Below are 16,124 nucleotides of genomic sequence, written 5' to 3' on the forward strand. Positions count from 1 at the left end.
GTTCATGGCCGATTCCCCGAGGGCAGGCACTCGCCTTGGTGCTGCCAGCTCCGGCTGGGCAAGCCTTCGGGATGGCCTGTCCCTCGGGGCAGCGAGGGGATGGTGGCCCATAGTGGAGGAGGGGGGCTTATTTTTTACTTGTGATTCTCCAGCCTTCCAAAAGAGCTCCGGAAGCACACCCGAGTGCTGTGAAACTGGCCTCAGGCAGAGACCAGTGTGGGAGTCCAAGCCTCTTTGGCCCGTGTCCCTGGCCACTTTCATTCTCCCTCCTGCCCTGAGCCTCTGGACAGCATCACATCTGACTCTGGTTCAGCAGTGTGACTGCTCACGTTCACATTCCCGCTGGAGCCCAGAGAGATGTACTGAGGGGATTGTGACCTTAGGTAAGGTAGGTGTTGCATTGCACAGCTGCAGGGCTGGGGCTGTTTAGGAGGGAGGTTGGGATTCTGGATGACTCACATCACCCCACTGCCTCTGTGCTGTGGGCAGAGGACGTCTTGACCCGGGGAGAGGGTTTTGTAACAGAAAAGGAGTGTCTTATTTAAATGACAGATAATCTTCCCAGTTCCTTCTTCCAGTGGTAGGTCAGTGGCAGAAAAAGATAGCACATCTGTGCCCAGCGGGTGTAGGGTTGGCTTTGGGCTTCTACAGCCACCAGCAGGGCTTTCCTTGTGGATAGGGCTGTGGCACACCCACAGCCCCAGGGCCCCTGCTGACTGTTTTCCCTATTGCAAGTTGGAAGAGTTCACTACAAAACCTGGAGCTTCCTGTGGCTCTGGTGGCCCTGGGGTTCAGAACATCTGAGCTACAGTGCTGGGTTGTCCTCAAAGCCACCACCCAAAACTGTGCACCCCACCCCGGGGTTTTACTTACCTGTTCAAGAAGTAAAGACAAAGAAGCACCGTTACAATCCTGTGTCTTGTAAGTGAGCTTCTGTAAACCTTACAACCAGCCAGAGAGAACTGGGGCCATAGTGTTTGCGTTTCCAAGAAAAGAACATTGTTTTCACCAAAGTGGCGAATAATCCTCAACCATGTGGAAATCAGGAAGCTTCCAGTAACTGTCAGGATGGGAAGCAGAGCGCACAGGCCCTTCCCTCCTCTGCTCTTGCAGTTCCTGGAGGGAAAGCAGTAACCTCAGAGGTGATTCAAACGTCCTAAGGCAGATGGCTGCTGCTGGGGTTTCATTTGAAGCACAGGGAAGAGGCGTGTGGCTGTACAGTGAGTCCTGGGCTGGGAGCGTGAGGAGCAGGGGTGCCCTCCGCAGGACCGCGGGGCCTAGGTGCCCAGGGCCCCGTGCCTGCTCTGCATGACCTCCTCACGGCTCTCTGCTGTGTCCCGCGCCCAGGAGCCAGCAGGAGCCTCTCAGAAGGCGCAGAGATGCCTTGGAGAAGAGAAGGCTCCGGGTCGGGAAGCGGCTGCTCTCCAGGTCCTCACCTGACAGTGGCACCGGGCAGAAAGCCCACCCACCTGTGCAAGTGGCGCCCAGTGTCTTTGCCTGGGGCAGCTTGGCATGAAAGTGCTCTCTGTCCAGGCTTTATCTTAAAGATGTAGGTTCTTTCTCCTACAGGAAATTCTTGCTTCCAGATTGGAGAAAACTTTCTCACTGCTTCTGAAATACAATCCATAGGGTGGCAAGGAAGCATTCATCACATCAGCTGTGTCAAAAACATCAGGGATAGTGTGAATGGGGGGGAGAGGCGACCAGACCATCTGCATTTCACCAGTGACGTCACACGTGGGAACCTGTCCGTGCCCTTCTGAGCACAGCGTGTAGACACTGAACCGACCCCCTAGGCTGTCTGTTCTGTGGCTGCTGGTCACCCCAACCAAAAGTTTTGCTCAAATTGATAAGTAGAATGGGTTTCATTGAGACTACCTTTAGATTTCCCAGAGGTACTGGTAAGACCAAATGACAAAAATCCCTGCAAAAAAGAAACAATTTGAGGCTCACATGCCAGCAAACTAACTGGAGATGATTCCATAAAGCTGCATGGTGTCACAAACGTCCCTCCAATCCTGGAAGTCTGTGGCAGAGCCAATCACAGTGACTACAGTGGAGGGAGGTGCTAAGGGCAACTCCCAGGGACCCTGCCCCTGTGTCACGGTATACTGCTCTTCTCCGCAGGAAGAAGGCATCGTGAAGGAGATCGACATCAGTCACCATGTCAAAGAAGGGTTTGAGAAGGCCGATCCTTCCCAGTTTGAGCTGCTGAAGGTTTTAGGACAAGGGTCCTATGGGAAGGTAAGTTCAGCTCCCGGATGGGTGCAAGAGGGTCTCACTCCTGAGCATCAAGGACACAGGGGCCACACCTGACAGAATGAGAAGTACAGATGGTCCTAGCTCAGCACAGCCCAGGTGACCTGCAGCCTGTGCACATCAGTGCCGGGGCCCTTGCCCATCAGGGAGTTGTGTCCAGTGGGGACCGCCTCCCCCTCAAGACCATGGAGCCTGGCCTCCCCAGCTGCTCCCCAAGGTTCCCTTGGTCACCAAGGGGAGCGGGGCAGTTGAGCTTGAGCCAGAGCATCTGTGGCAGTGCATCCTAACAGCTAGCTTTTTAAAGCTCAAAACAGTAGAATAAGAGAAGGAGGAAAAACACCTCTCTGGATTGGCCACATGACATCTGGAAGGCTGGAGCACAACTGGCTCCCTTAGCCTCTGAGCAAAGCTCCTTTGCCTCTCAGAGTGTCTCCCCTCCTGCAAGATGGTAATGGGCCCCACCTTATGTGATTGGCAGCTGCTGCAGTGTGTGTGTGTGTAGCCAGAACTGCTGGCTTCCTTTCTTCTTCTACTTCCAAATTACAGCGATAAAAACTGATTTCTTCCAGGAAATGAGAAAGGCTGCCTTTCACTTGGGCCACGTCCAGAGACAGCAGATGCCAACAGGTGCTTTCACTCGGTGGCCTGGGGTTTGTTCCCGGGAAGCTCTGGCTTCTCTGCCCCTGGTGTGAAGGGTGGATGGCAGGCATGGCCTGCCGTGCCCAGGGAGCCCTCTCCTCCAGGGAAGGGGGGCGGCCTGGCCCTCAACTGCTTTCATGTGGCCTGTGGACGTCCACCAGACCTCTCCAGCCTTCCCCTGACTTTTTACTAAAATGCAATCAGCTTAATCCCACTTAAGGGTAGGATTAATAGTATGCTGATATCTGAATGATCTCTTACAGACCACATAAAGTTGTTTGCAGAAATTGATCTTTTGTCATGCTGATGAAGTAGAAGGACTTTTCTCTTTTTCTTTTCTGCTGGGTAATGTGGTGAGGAATGTGTTTATTCTGCTGCACATCACCAGTATTCGGGCCATTTTGCTCTATAGAATGCTGTTTACTACGGCTCCCGTAGTGTTTGTGAAGCCTCGCTCTGTAAGTAGCCATCATGGAAAGCAGAACACAGAGCCTGTTTCAGGGGACAGCTCAATGTCTTGCACTGACCAGAAAAATAGGAAAGATCATTTCTCGGAGAAGTGTGATTTGAAAACACAGACAGGGGTCCTCTTCATTGTGCTGACTTTCCAAGGTGCTGCCCACGTGTCACTTCATGAGTGGAGTCAGCCTTTGCGGGCGTGGGCCGGAATTGTCTTTGCCCCAGCGCAGCACGGACGAGGCCTGCCGGGTTTCATGGCTGTGAGTGACCAGCTCTGTTACTGCTGGAAACACCATGGGTGCGACAGCCCCATCCCAAGAGGGGCACTGAGTTCCTGGTGACAGGGAGACAGGAAAAGCTTCCTGGGCTCCGGGGAAGCAGACCCGTGCTCCAGGTGTCCAGCAGTGCCCGACTGCAGAACCACCACCCTTAAATACCCTGGTTGGAAAACTAGTGTATTAAACACAGAAAGAGAAAAGGCTTCCCAATTCCTTCGTTCAGACTTCAAAGTTGGAATTTTAATTTTGCTTTAAAAAGAAACCCTTGGCAGGGCTGGGGTTGTGGCTCAGTGGCAGAGCGCTCGCCTAGCACATGCGAGGCCCTGGGTTCCATCCTCAGCACCACATAAAAGTAAATAAATAAAACAAAGGTACTGTGACTATGTACAACTAAAAAATTAAAATTAAAAAAAGAAACCCTTGGAAAACAAGTAGAATGACGGCCTTTGGCAGAATCCTCCTGGAGCGCTGACCCCCGTGATGTGCCACGCTTGGCCTTCCTGGCCCTCTTGTGAATTCTCTTGTTATAGCCACACGTGTCCTCGTGACACACAGAATAACTGAGTCAGTTCAGAGGGTCAGAGAGGAGAAGCAGAAGGAGACAAGCCCCTCTGGTGGGTGTGCCCTAAGGTGACCTCGATGGCCGGCTCAGCTTCTGCTCGCTGAGAGCCAGCGGTGGCGGCCAGGCCAGGCCAGGCTAGGCTGCAGGACAGGGGAGCAAGGCTCAAGCCCCCTCTGTGCACTGAGTGGGACCCGGTGCAGTAGGCTGGTCCTCAGAGCTTCACTCAGGTCACTGGGAAGGAAGCAGAGCCCTCGCGGGAAGCAGCCGCGGTCAGTGTCTCTGCGCTCGTCCACGGAGGCTGTGTTTTCCATCCAGGCAACAGCAGCAGGGGGAGGACAAGCCTGGGCTCTGCTGCCCACACTTCTCCATGGCTGCCTCAAGCAGGGGCGGGCCTCCTTTCCACCCCTGAGGGAGAAGAGTCCTGGATTCCACCACCCTCGCTCCAGCCAGAGACCAGCATGAGTCTGGCCCTGCCTGCAGGTGGGTCCACTCACAGCCTGGCCTGCTTCTGAGCCCCTCCACCCTCCTCTCCACTGAATGACTGAAGACACGGGAGACAGAGAAATGGATAAAATCTAGCCTCGGCCGGGGAGACCTGGGCATGCAGGCCTGCACTGCACCCAGAGCCCAGGAGTGTCTGCAGGACGACTGTCAGGGACCCTGACCGTTCAGGCCCTCTACAGGATCCTCGGTCACTACTCTCTGCTTGTGCACAAGAAGAGTATTCCTGTAAACAAACAACAACAACAACCCCACACAGAACACACTGGAGGAACGAAACGTCTCTGGCTGTGGAATTTCTTTCGGCAGCAATTGAGGCCTAGAAGCCGCGGCACCCCGACACGGAGCACAGCCTGCTGGCGATGGCTCTAGCCCCGAGCTCAGGCCTGCAGGGCGCACTGTGCCCAGGAACCCAGTGGGGGAGTGGCTGGGGTTGTGGCTTAGCGGTAGAGTGCTCACGGAGCACGGGCAGGACCCTGGGTTCTCTCCTCAGCACCACATAAAAAATAAATGAGTGAAATAAAAGTACTGTGTCCAACTGTAAAATAAATATTTTTTTTAAAAAAATGGCCTGGGAAAGCAATGGAGTGTGGCCAGGCACAGCCGAGTGCTGAAGGGGTGGCATGGACCACCTGCTCTCGGGCGCAGAGGCTGGGCACAGAGCCCCGTGCTCTTGGGAAGAGTGACTCCCCGCTTCTCTGCTGCCCTGGGGCTCCCTTCCGTGGAGTCCTGGGGCTGGTCTGCAGGTCATGATTTTCACACTCTGAGAAGGAAGCAAACCAGAGTCTTAAAATTTTAGAACTTTCCTGTGACCCCGTGGGTGGCAGCACAGGAATGGGTCAGACGCCTGCCTTCCTGCCTCTTGGCCCACTGCAGACCAGCTGTCACACTCCAGTGCTGAGAGCATCAGGTGCTGATTCTGTGGACCACAGTGGTCCCCAATGAATGGGCCGATTCAGGATGACGTCACGTCTGTCCCAGGCTGCAGTTGTGGCCACGTGGCTGCAGGAGCCATCCTAAAAATGTAGCGCGGTGGTGTGTGCCACTGGGTTAGGCGACTGCGTCTGCTGACACGGCGGAGTTGTTCGGAAGCTGCCTTTGCTGCGTCGGCGTTGAGTGCTGCAGTGCACGAGCCTGGCAGGGCACAGAGGGCCACGCAGGGTGCGGCCAGGCCCTGCCGATTGTGTCTAAGCTGCTGCGGTCTTGGTGGCTCGCCTCAAGGTGCCAGGCTTCTGCTGCTGAGCCCTCTGCTGGCCGTGGCAGCACCTGACGCGATGACTTGGAAGTCCTGGCACTAGCAGGAGTTTGACCCCGTTAGTGGCGAGGAGCCGCCCTTCCTGTGAGAAGCGAGAGATCTCATGTGAACACCCGCACGGTTTGGCACGCTGTGAACTGCGTTGTAACTGGCAGCTCTGGTGGTCCAGGCTCCAGGGGGGTGAGCTTTCAGTGCTCCCTGAATGCAGTCAGAACTTCCACTGAGGAGGGCCACACCCTGCCCCTCACTACTGTCACTGCCCCTCAACTGCTGGACTGGAAACAGCAGACCTGCAGCCAGTGGCACCATCCCTCCACCAGCCAGCCGTCACTCACCCCATCCCCTTGAGACCTTTGAGACCCGACTTCCTCTCCTGGGTGTGGGTAGAGACTCAGTGGTGACCCTGCGGCCTCCCTGGGACCAGGACTCATCCTTCAGCCTTGCCTACCACCTGGACTCCTGCTGCATGTCCCGCCTCCCGCCTCCTGGGCACCAGCAAGGGGCTGATGAGAAGTCTCCACAACACTCATAGCCAAGTGCCTACAGCTTCACTGGTCTCCACAGACAGTAGATGGAAGTGCAGCCTCAGGCGGGAACTAGACTGTGCTGTGTGTGATTGTCTTATAAGTATCAGGGAAGACTCAGGAGTTGGGCACTGATGTTTCTCTGTCTGCAAATAATCCCTTCTTCTGACCACTGCTGACATGTTTCTTCCTGCCTGTTGGGAATCTTATCCCCTACACCAAGAGAGGCTTTGGCCTAGCAGGACATTTCTAAGATAGCAGAGTTTGTCCATCTGTAGTAATTTGCACGGTTATGGCAGAGCTGTGTGTAGAACCGGGGTCCCCAGGTCCTGCAGAAGGGCTCAGTGCCTCAACTCCTGCATGGCAGTCAGTGCCCGTGAGGGTAAGCCCCAAGTTGTCTCTCCAGGCTGCACCAGCCCTGCAGAGGTGCAAATGTGTGTAGGTGTTCCACCATCGCCCCAAATAAACACAGTTCTCAGACCCCAGAAAAGGGAGCCTATCTCCATCTGCCATGTTTCCCAGGACCCAGGCATCTCAGGCAGCACACCACTGCACAGAACCGGCCCGCCTCTCGGCCCTGGGCAGAGGGGTCCAGCAATTGTCCATGGACACTGGTGTGGTTGCAGCAGTGACAGATACTGGAGGGACGGGGGACACAGCTCTGGGGTCTGGAGGTGGCGAGTCTCTCTGGGACACAGGGTGCAGTCTTGGAACTGAGGTCAGGCTCTGTGGATCCACCCTTGTGCTGGGACCTGTGTCTTCTTGCCCGTCCCTCATAGGGTCTGCCCGAGACCCTGTGCTGCCTGAGTCCTGAGTGTCTGTCCTCATCAGTGGGAGGCCTGAGAGAGCAAGCACTGGTCACATGTCCGTCTGTGGGGAGAAGCTCCTCTCCTCCCCTTCCCACTTCCGGGCAGTGCACGTGGCTCACCGCGGCTCCATTCCACCAAGCCTGGTTCCTCTGAGCATTTGTGTCCAGCCAGACTGCCCCAGGCACTTGCTTAGAGCTGGTCCTCTGCTTTCTGAGGCTGAAAAGAGAGGCCCTGGGAAGGAGAAAGGCTGCTCTGCCCTCAGACCACACCCCGTGGGCAGCCCCTTCTGCCTGCCTCGCAGCCAGAGCCTCTGGGGAATCGAGGTTCGCATCTGTAGGAAAATCCGCATGTTCTTCATTTGCCTGGGGACTTCTTTTCATAAAGGATCCTCTGAATGTTTTTCCTTTACTAATTTTATTCCAAGTATGAAGGGGAGTTTAAACTTAGCCTGTCTCAATTCCCTCTTCTTTTTGGTTTTCCTCAGATACACCTTAAAAAGTGTCTCAGAAAGTGCTGAGTGTGTCTGAGAGCCGGTTAGAACTAACTGTCAGTACACCTGAGCTGCCTGCAGGTGCAGTTTGGGTGAGGAGAGTCTAATAAGGGAAGCTGGTGGATCTCAAAGGCTGGGCAGCGCTGCTCTCCGGGCAGGACGAACTCTGAGTGGTTTTCATGGGTGGGGGCAGTTTACAGAGGGTTATTAAAATAGAACAAATTATCTCCCTAAAAACTTTCGAATATTTTGTTTTTCTAAACATTCTTCAAAAAGAGAAAACATGCTTCTAGTTCCAAATAGAAAGTTAGTGGCACCAAGACCAGATGGCTCTACGAACATGACCGTGGTCCCCACGGGCTGCAGCTGGCCGGGCTCCTCCGGGCAGTGGGGAGGGTCAGACTTCCTGTGGGGTCTTTGTGCTGTGGGGATTCCTCTGTGGAGCCCCTGCCAAGCCCGGAGGGCTGAGTTTGAGGTCTGGTCAGTTTCAGAGTGTTTTCTGCTTACCAGGTGTTCCTGGTGAGGAAGGTCACTGGATCTGATGCTGGCCAGCTGTACGCCATGAAGGTCCTGAGGAAAGCCACCTTGAAAGGTAAGGCCTCAGGGCGCTGTTTGGAGAAGCGCTGAGAAGGCACTCACCCCACTATGGTTCATGGGTTCTCATGGGTTCTCATGGGTTCCGGAGCCCATGGGCCCTGCTGGCTGATAGTCGATAAGCAATACAAACGTTCCCTGGGTGTTTAAGATATCCAGGCAGAATTTCCAGTTTTGGAGGAGAGCCATCTTGCGTAAACACCAGCCATCCACAGATGCTCCTCCTGGAGAGCCTTGGGAAGAGGGCAGCAGGCGGAGCAGGCTGCTACCTCTGTGTGCGTGACAGACCCACCCGGGGTCACCGGGAAGCTCAGCTTCAGGTCAAGTGTGGCTCGTGGCTGAGCTGTTTTCCTGCTGTCCCAGTGACTGGGAGTTGGGAGTCCCGTCCAGCAGTGGCTTCCAGCCTCTGCTCCCACACGGGGTGAGAACCCAGCGGGGTGCAGAGTCTCACCCACCTCGTGACCCTGCACCCTGTTCGCTCTTGGTGAGGGGAGTGTGCTGCGCAGTAGGAGAGGCTGAACCCCCAACACCTGGCTCTGGACACCCAGTTGGCAGTGGTTTATTAGTCTCTGCTTCCGCCCAGGGAGGTGGCCATTAATGCCACACAGGTCACATGGGCTGCTCTCAAGAGCTGAGGCCGGGGGAGGCAGGCTGTGTCGTGCGAGGGCGAGGTGGCCCAGTCCCTGCACATGAGATGATGTACTTGATTTTGTGGCTGGCAGGGGAGGGAAACCCGCTAGGTTGCAGGCTGAATGGGGCCCAGCCCACAGAGGAGCCAGCAGGCCAGGGAGCCTCGCCTGGGGGGGGTTACCCAGCAGGAGCAGGGGAGCTCGTGGTCGGCTTTGGGGTTCTGTAAGACTCAGGCAGCCTTTGGTTTCTCTTAGAGCACAATGTCCGTGGCAGTGGTGTGCAGGGAGCTGCAGAGACAGCGGCATGGGGGCTCCGAGTCCTGTGCCTTCTCCTGGGGAGAGGAGACAGGACCACCAGTGGAGGGCACAAGGGACAGACCAGATCCATGCATGTCACAAGCGAGCCATGGGCTGTGTGTGTGAGCTGTGCTCATTTGAGCACAAGAGGGGCCTGGCCTGACATTACTGCCTGATTGGGCTGTGCGACTGACATATGTGTGCCTTTTCCCTCCATCTGCCTGTGATCCCACACAGCGCCTGCGGCGGGTGTGGCTTTCCAAGATGTCAGTCAATCTGCTGTCCACAAGAAATCACCAAGCAAGACTCCACCTTGGAAACCCAATCCCTTGTTTTATTTGGGTGGAACTTTCTTGAATGTCTTTTCCCCAGTAAATGGAAGGTTTCGGGTGTGCTCCTTCCAGCAGTGGAGCTGACCCTTGGGCCACCGAGCCGTCCTGCCTCAGAAACTTATGTTCACATGCTGCGTGGTTTCTTCACCGTTTTCTTAGTTATTGATACACAAGCGCCTTTGAACCCAGTCCACGTCACCAGCCAGCCAGCTGGCACGCATGCAGACTGGGACTGCCCTGACGTGTGGCACAGGGAAGGCGCTCTCACACTGTTACCGCTGCTGACCGCTGACGAGTCCTTGCTTCCCCAATGTTGAAGAATAACACCAGAGAAGCACGCCGAGGCCAGGTCAGAGTAGAAATTAGAAGTTCATTAAAGGACAGCAGAAAAGACTTCTCCCCGAGGAAGAAGGGGACCCAAGAGGTGGAATCCGTGGAAGTGAGGTTGTCTCCCCTTTTTATAGTTCTTTCAGTGATGGAATGTAGGTGGGAAGGACCGAGGGGTGGGACACAGATGGGCCAAAGAAGTAATCTGGTCAGGAAGGACTTCTGAGTCAGCACCTTTTTGCTGGGGGCTGTTCATTAACATTTCTTTGAGGTGGACTTTGGCCTAGGGCCTTTTCGGGACTTCCATGAGTTGTCCTGTGTTTTCCCTGAGTCATTCTCCGCATGGTCTCCATTTTAGATTTCACTCGATATTAGATTTATCTAACTACACTGACTACATAACTTTAAATCTGGCTTCATTACGAGGAGGTGTCAGGAGAAGTTGGGAGGTGAGCGGGACCCAAGGCTCAAGGAGGTGACCACTTCCACAGAGGAGAGGAATCAGGGTGATGTTGTCAGCATGACCAGCAATCAGAAAATGCAGACACTGACCCTGGTGTCACCTGGGGTCCCATGCACGTCCAAGGGGAACTCGCTATGAGCAAAGGCCAGGGTTGCTCAGGAGTACAGCTAAGGATTTGGGTGCTCACAGGTTGTTCTGGAAATTCCTGTGTGCACAGAAGACTTGGGCACTTGAGTTTCTAGTTGAGTGTTGCAACCTGATTAAAGCCATGCTTTAGATTTAACATTTTTATCGTATAACAGTATTTATATAACTGTTACCAGGTGAACATGAACAAATGTTTCAAGAGTCTCATGACAATGTTATTTTAAATAATTGCTCTGTTAGTAAGAAGAGGTATAGAAAACAAAGCAAGCTTTGACTTCCTATCCCCAACTTTTAATAAAATAACCTCTCTACCTAATAGTTGCCCCAGAGAAAAAGAAATACATTAAACATTCTCTAGTTCAAACCAAACTGCTCATGCAGTTTCTCAACAAGGTTAGACACAGGTGACCACGAGGCCCAGCTGCCCCACTCCTGGGTATTCACCAGGAGAAATGAAAACACGGGCTACACAGAGACTGCACTGGAATGTCTGTGGCGGCACCAGCCAGTTCACAAGAACCCAGCAGTGGGGAGAAGCCAGTGTCCAGTGAGGATAAAGGAGGCTGAGAGCGCTGCACACTCCACAGGCAACGTGGTGGGCCTGGAAGACAGCTGCCCAGTGAGACCCGGCCCAGGGTCCTCGTGTGTGCTGCTCCGTCTGTGTGGAGGCCAGTGGTTACAGGGCTGGACTGGGGACACAGCAGCAGTGTGCCTGGTCTTGGCTTCTTCTTGGGTGATGAAAATGTTTTAAAATTGATGGGTGGTGATTGTTCAACTGAACACGCAAAAACCCCTGAATTGTGCACTTTGAATGGGGGAATTGTTTGAAATGTGGATGATCTCAGTAAAGCCCTTGTTTTAAAGGGAGCAATCCTAAATAGCATGGGCCTTTGCTGGCCCACCCTGTGGCTCGGACCAGAGGCAGAGTCTTCCTGTGGTTGAAGATGGAGACTGGGGGCATGCTGGTCCACTCAAGCCAGCCATCTCCCTCCTGCCCCAGACTCCGTGTAGCCTCCGGATCTGAGCAGTGACCATGGCCAGCTCCTCCTGCCCCTCCCAAGACTTTCCTTTCTCACCCTCAAGTGGGTGCCACCGTGGGCCTCTGGAAGGAAGGGGAGGAAGCAGGGGAGGTGGAATGCTTGAACGCAGGAGGCCAGGCTGGGAAGCTGCCCTGGGCTCGGTCAGGTTGGCCCCGACCTCTGAATGCGAGAGCTCACCACTGTCTCCTGACTTCTGTCCCCTTGGGTGTGTAAGCCTTCTAAGTGCCCCCGAGAAGTGGCCGCTGACCCAGCTGGTATGGAGCAAGCAGGCGCTGAATCTGTTTGCAGGTGCCCCACAGGCGGGTGCTCACGGCAGGCAGACCCATTGTCAGGAGCTGGGCCAGAATGACAGCAGCAGCTCTGTCCAGGTCACAGGTGACAGGTTGCTGGTACCTTCTGTATTTCACATTTTCATATTTGACTTTTTTGTATATAAAGTCACTTCTACGTATTCTAGAATAGTTTACTTGAGTACGCAGTATCATTTTTGCTTGTGAGAGATCCATGAAGGTGTTACCGCTGTTGAGCGGTGACGAGTCCTTGCTTCCCCAATGTTGAAGAATAACACCAGAGAAGCACGCCGAGGCAAGGTCAGAGTAGAAATTAGAAGTTCATTAAAGGACAGCAGAAAAGACTTCTCCTGGAGGAAGAAGGGGACCCAGAGGTGGAATCCGTGGAAGTGCAGGTTGTCTCCCCTTTTTATAGTTTTGGTGATGGAATGTAGGTGGGAAGGCCTGAGGGGTGGGACACAGGTGGGCCAAACAAGTAATCTGGGCAGGAAGGACTTCATTATCACTTCTTTGGGATGGGCTATCTCCAAATCTTTTGGGGGCTGTTCCCTGGGTTCCATTAACATTTCTTTGGGGTGGACTTTGGCCTAGGGCCTTTCCAGGACTTCATTAACATTCCATGAGTTGTCCTGGAATCATTGTCAGCATGGCCTCCATTTTAGATCTTACTCAGTATTAGACCCGATTTACCCAACTACACTGACTACCTAACTTTAAATCTGGCTTCAAAGGCACAGAAGGATGTAGACATTTTCCATTGCCTTTTGAAGTCAGCTTGAAAGCCAACGTGTTGCATCCCACGCTGTTCTAACTTTCTATAATGGTCCACCACCAAAGAACAGATATTTTTTCCAGAAACCCTGCTGCAGTCTATTTTCTTGACAAGACGGAAGAGGCTCACCGGACAGTGCTTTGTGTGTGGTGGCCCCAGACCTCACGGTGCTGCAGCCGGCCCTGTTATGGGGAGAGCAGGTCCACTTGCACCCCTCCTGCAGATACATGGACGGCCACCCGCCCAGCCTCAGCCTCACCTCGTGGGTGGAGAAAGGCACTCCCCGCCAAGGCACATGTAAACCCGTTTAGCTCCAACACTTCTGCCTTCCAAGAGCCAAGCTGTTGGAACACCCCGTGGCTCCACCTTCATCATATGGCCGGTTTGTGAGCCAGGCAACACTCCTGAAGAGCGTGGCCTGGAACAAAGGGACGTTCTGTAACACCATGGTGGTGTTCCCCATCACCAAGGGCGTGGCCCCAAGAGCACAGGCTGCCCCTGGAGGGAAAGCGCATCACCCTTGAGCAGCAGAGACACCTGAAAAGGGACAGTGAGGGGGCTGGAGGCTGGCAGAAAACATGAGAATCACCGGAGACTGCCCTGTGGGCCTGCAGCTGGTGTCCACGCGACTACAGGGAGGGAAGTGGCCTCTTACTAAGTGTGGGTGTCGAGCGCTGTCACCACCTTTCTTTAAGCAGGTGACAGCCATTTCCAATGTCGTCAACTGCTCCACAGCTGGAGGAGGAAGGAGCTGGCAGGGGTGTTGGTGCTGTGCCCCAGCTCCGTGCCTCACCTCTCAACGGCCACTTAGGACCATTAGGGTCTTCTGGAAACCCGGGTTCCCACACTCAGGCCTCTCCGTGCAGTGGTTACAGGGAATAGTCCAGGTTGCGGATCCCAAATGTAACGGATCCCGGAGAAGGTCGCCCCCACCCCATGCTGCGAGGGAGTTTGGTTGTTAACGTGCCCCTCGCGGAGGACACCTTCCCAGGCAGGAGACCAGACGGGAGTGCCCTGACCTCCATTCTAGTAGCGAGTTGAAAGGTGGGGCTGTCGCCCCTCAAAACACCTGTATTCTGTGGCCAGTGCTTCTCAATCTTGGCGCCAGCTGGAGTCACCTGGGGCCTTCAAAGCTGCTGGTGTGGGGCCACTGCAGGGGGCCTGAGTGGCTAGTCCAGCGAGGGAGTCTAGGGGATCCTAAGCTGGCCTGCACATCCTGCATGCCGTGCACTCACACGTTCGGGATCAGGAAACCAGGACCCTGTGGCCACAGCCAGGGTCACCTTGGGAGCCTTCCTCTCTCGCCACCATCTCCCCAGGGCTTGTATCAGTGGGCACCTTCCTCAGTGCATGGAGGGTATGGGGTCAGCAGGCTCTGACAGGAGGGCCATCCTCTCGTCCCCTGGTCCTGTTCTCACTGGAGAGTGTCTGCGTTGGAAATGTGCCAGGGCTTCAGGGGTCTAGGTTTCGTTCGTCTGAGTGGGGCAGCCAGGAGGAGGGTGAGCTTCTGCTGCCATCTGATCAGAAAGAATCCTTGGTTAATCCCTCCACGAGGGGCCCGTGTGTCATAAGAGCTGGGAGCTGGGCAGAGACCAGGACGCTCTCCCACACAGTGGTCCGTGTCTCAGGGCCCCAGGGAGAGAGCTTCTCACATCAAGGTGTCTTCAGCAGGACTTCCCCTGCGTCTTCACGCCTCACCAACGTCTAACCATTTTCTTGCAAGTCCACCCTGCCTGCCCAAAGGCGATCTGCATTCCCCTCTCCGAAGGAGCTAAATCACGTCCTGTCTGTCCTGGGGACCTCATTGTGGCCAGAGTAGGCCACATGTCGGAGTGAGTGAGGTCTCTGGCAGTTGTAGCAACATTGCACATGCCTGTTGGTGGCCGAGTGGGGAGTCATTGTGGCAGTGTGACAGCAAGCCAGGAGGGAGAGTGACAGGGCAGGACGTCATCAGCCAAAGCCCCTTCTCTGGACATGCCGTGTACTCTGTAAGGAGCGGGGCAGGCTGATCGCGTCACTCTGCAGATGTGCCTGGCGCACACCAGTCTGGGGTAGCCGGCACAGAAGGGCATTGGTGGCATCCTTACTGACCACAACATCCTGAAATGGTCCTGGAGCAGTCGTGTCGGTGCCAACCCCCAGAACCTTATCCTCAGCACCTCAGGATTTGTTCCATTTAGTTAGAAGACATGGAGTCACTCAGAAGCCAAGCTTTAGTCTCTGAGTTTGAACAGATTGCATTTCTGTGCTAACTCACTGTGTCATTTGATTCACGTTTGGTGATTTCAGATTCCTGAGGTATAAGTGCCTCCTCTTACTAGAATTTCAAAAATGAGGAAACTGAGGCAGAATCGGCAAAGACTCAAAATCAGACTGTTTGGAGGTGATGAGGGCCCGGTGCCCACCCCAGGCCGCCTGCCCACCCAGGGCGTTTCCTCCCAGGGGGCCTGTCCTGGCTGGTGCTCTCTGTTCAGGCACATCTTCCCAGCACATTGTCTAAGATAAAAAGCAAAGGGGGAGTGGTCCCGTGGCCATCTTGGCCACCCTCTGAGCAGCAGATCCCAGGCTGTGCCCCCGGCGGGGCCCTCCCCACTGACAGGCTCTGACTCTCCCTGTTGCCTGTCTGGGCCCCTGGCGTCCCTCAGATGCTGGCATGTCCTGAATCACAGAGACGTTTCATTGCTTCCCCCCACCGTCTGCGCCATGTGAAGGATGACGGACTCACGGTTTATCGCAGAATTCCTTGGTAAAGAAGTGAGTCAAGTACTGTGTCCATCTTCTCTGAAGTGATTCAGTGTATAGGAGTGAAGAGACCCATTGTGCTGGTCAGCATTCTTCCTGTCCATTGTTACTATCATCATTATCTATGGTTTTCTCCAATTCCTGAATTTTTTTATAGTGATTAACTGTAAAAAGTTTCAACCCCTGAACATTTAGCAGCACAGCCACTTGATGGAAGCCGGTGCTCTGCTGAGTCAGATCTCCGTGAGCTGAGAGCTGCCAGGGGGAGATGGGTTCTCACTCTGCTCAGACTCCGTAGTGTCCAGCCACGGCCACACGTCGGGAGGAGCTGGGCTCAGCCCAGAGTGGGGTCTGCAGGGTCCCCCGGCCCAGTCTCAAAGCCCTGAGGTCATGCTGTGTCCAACACAAAGTCATCCTCAGGCCTGCGATGGCCATGCCTCCCTGTGGTGACATTGCCCTTCAGCAGCCCACAGAAGCAGGTGCAGAGCATGATCCCTGTGGTCCCCGTGGGCTCTGACCACAGAGCAGTCTTGGCTCACGTTCAGTGGGCTGCTCTCCAGGTCTCCCCACCTGCCCAGAGGGTTTCCAAGGTGCACTCCCATGGCTGGCATTGCCATCTTCACGGGGCTAGCAGAATCACGTTTGTTTTGTTTCATTTTTATATATAACAATAGAGTGTATTTTGACATATCATACCCACATGAAGTATAACTTC

At 54.6% G+C, this 16,124-nt stretch overlaps 1 protein-coding gene across 4 annotated transcripts in view; it reads left to right on the top strand.

Annotated features, from left to right (window-relative positions):
- Positions 1 to 16,124, top strand: part of Rps6ka2 (ribosomal protein S6 kinase A2) — a 298,320-nt gene that overhangs the window by 210,478 nt on the left and 71,718 nt on the right. For all 4 annotated transcript variants that reach the window (XM_058580916.1, XM_058580915.1, XM_058580917.1 and 1 more), the window contains 2 exons: positions 2,128 to 2,244; positions 8,287 to 8,368. In XM_058580916.1, the coding sequence (XP_058436899.1) occupies positions 2,128 to 2,244; positions 8,287 to 8,368 (199 nt within the window). The remainder of the gene's footprint in view (positions 1 to 2,127; positions 2,245 to 8,286; positions 8,369 to 16,124) is intronic.

Source organism: Marmota monax, unplaced genomic scaffold (assembly GCF_021218885.2).
Source record: "Marmota monax isolate L192 unplaced genomic scaffold, Marmota_monax_Labrador192_F-V1.1 WCK01_AAM20220418_F8-fsc00083, whole genome shotgun sequence".
Classification (NCBI taxonomy): Eukaryota; Metazoa; Chordata; class Mammalia; order Rodentia; family Sciuridae; genus Marmota; species Marmota monax.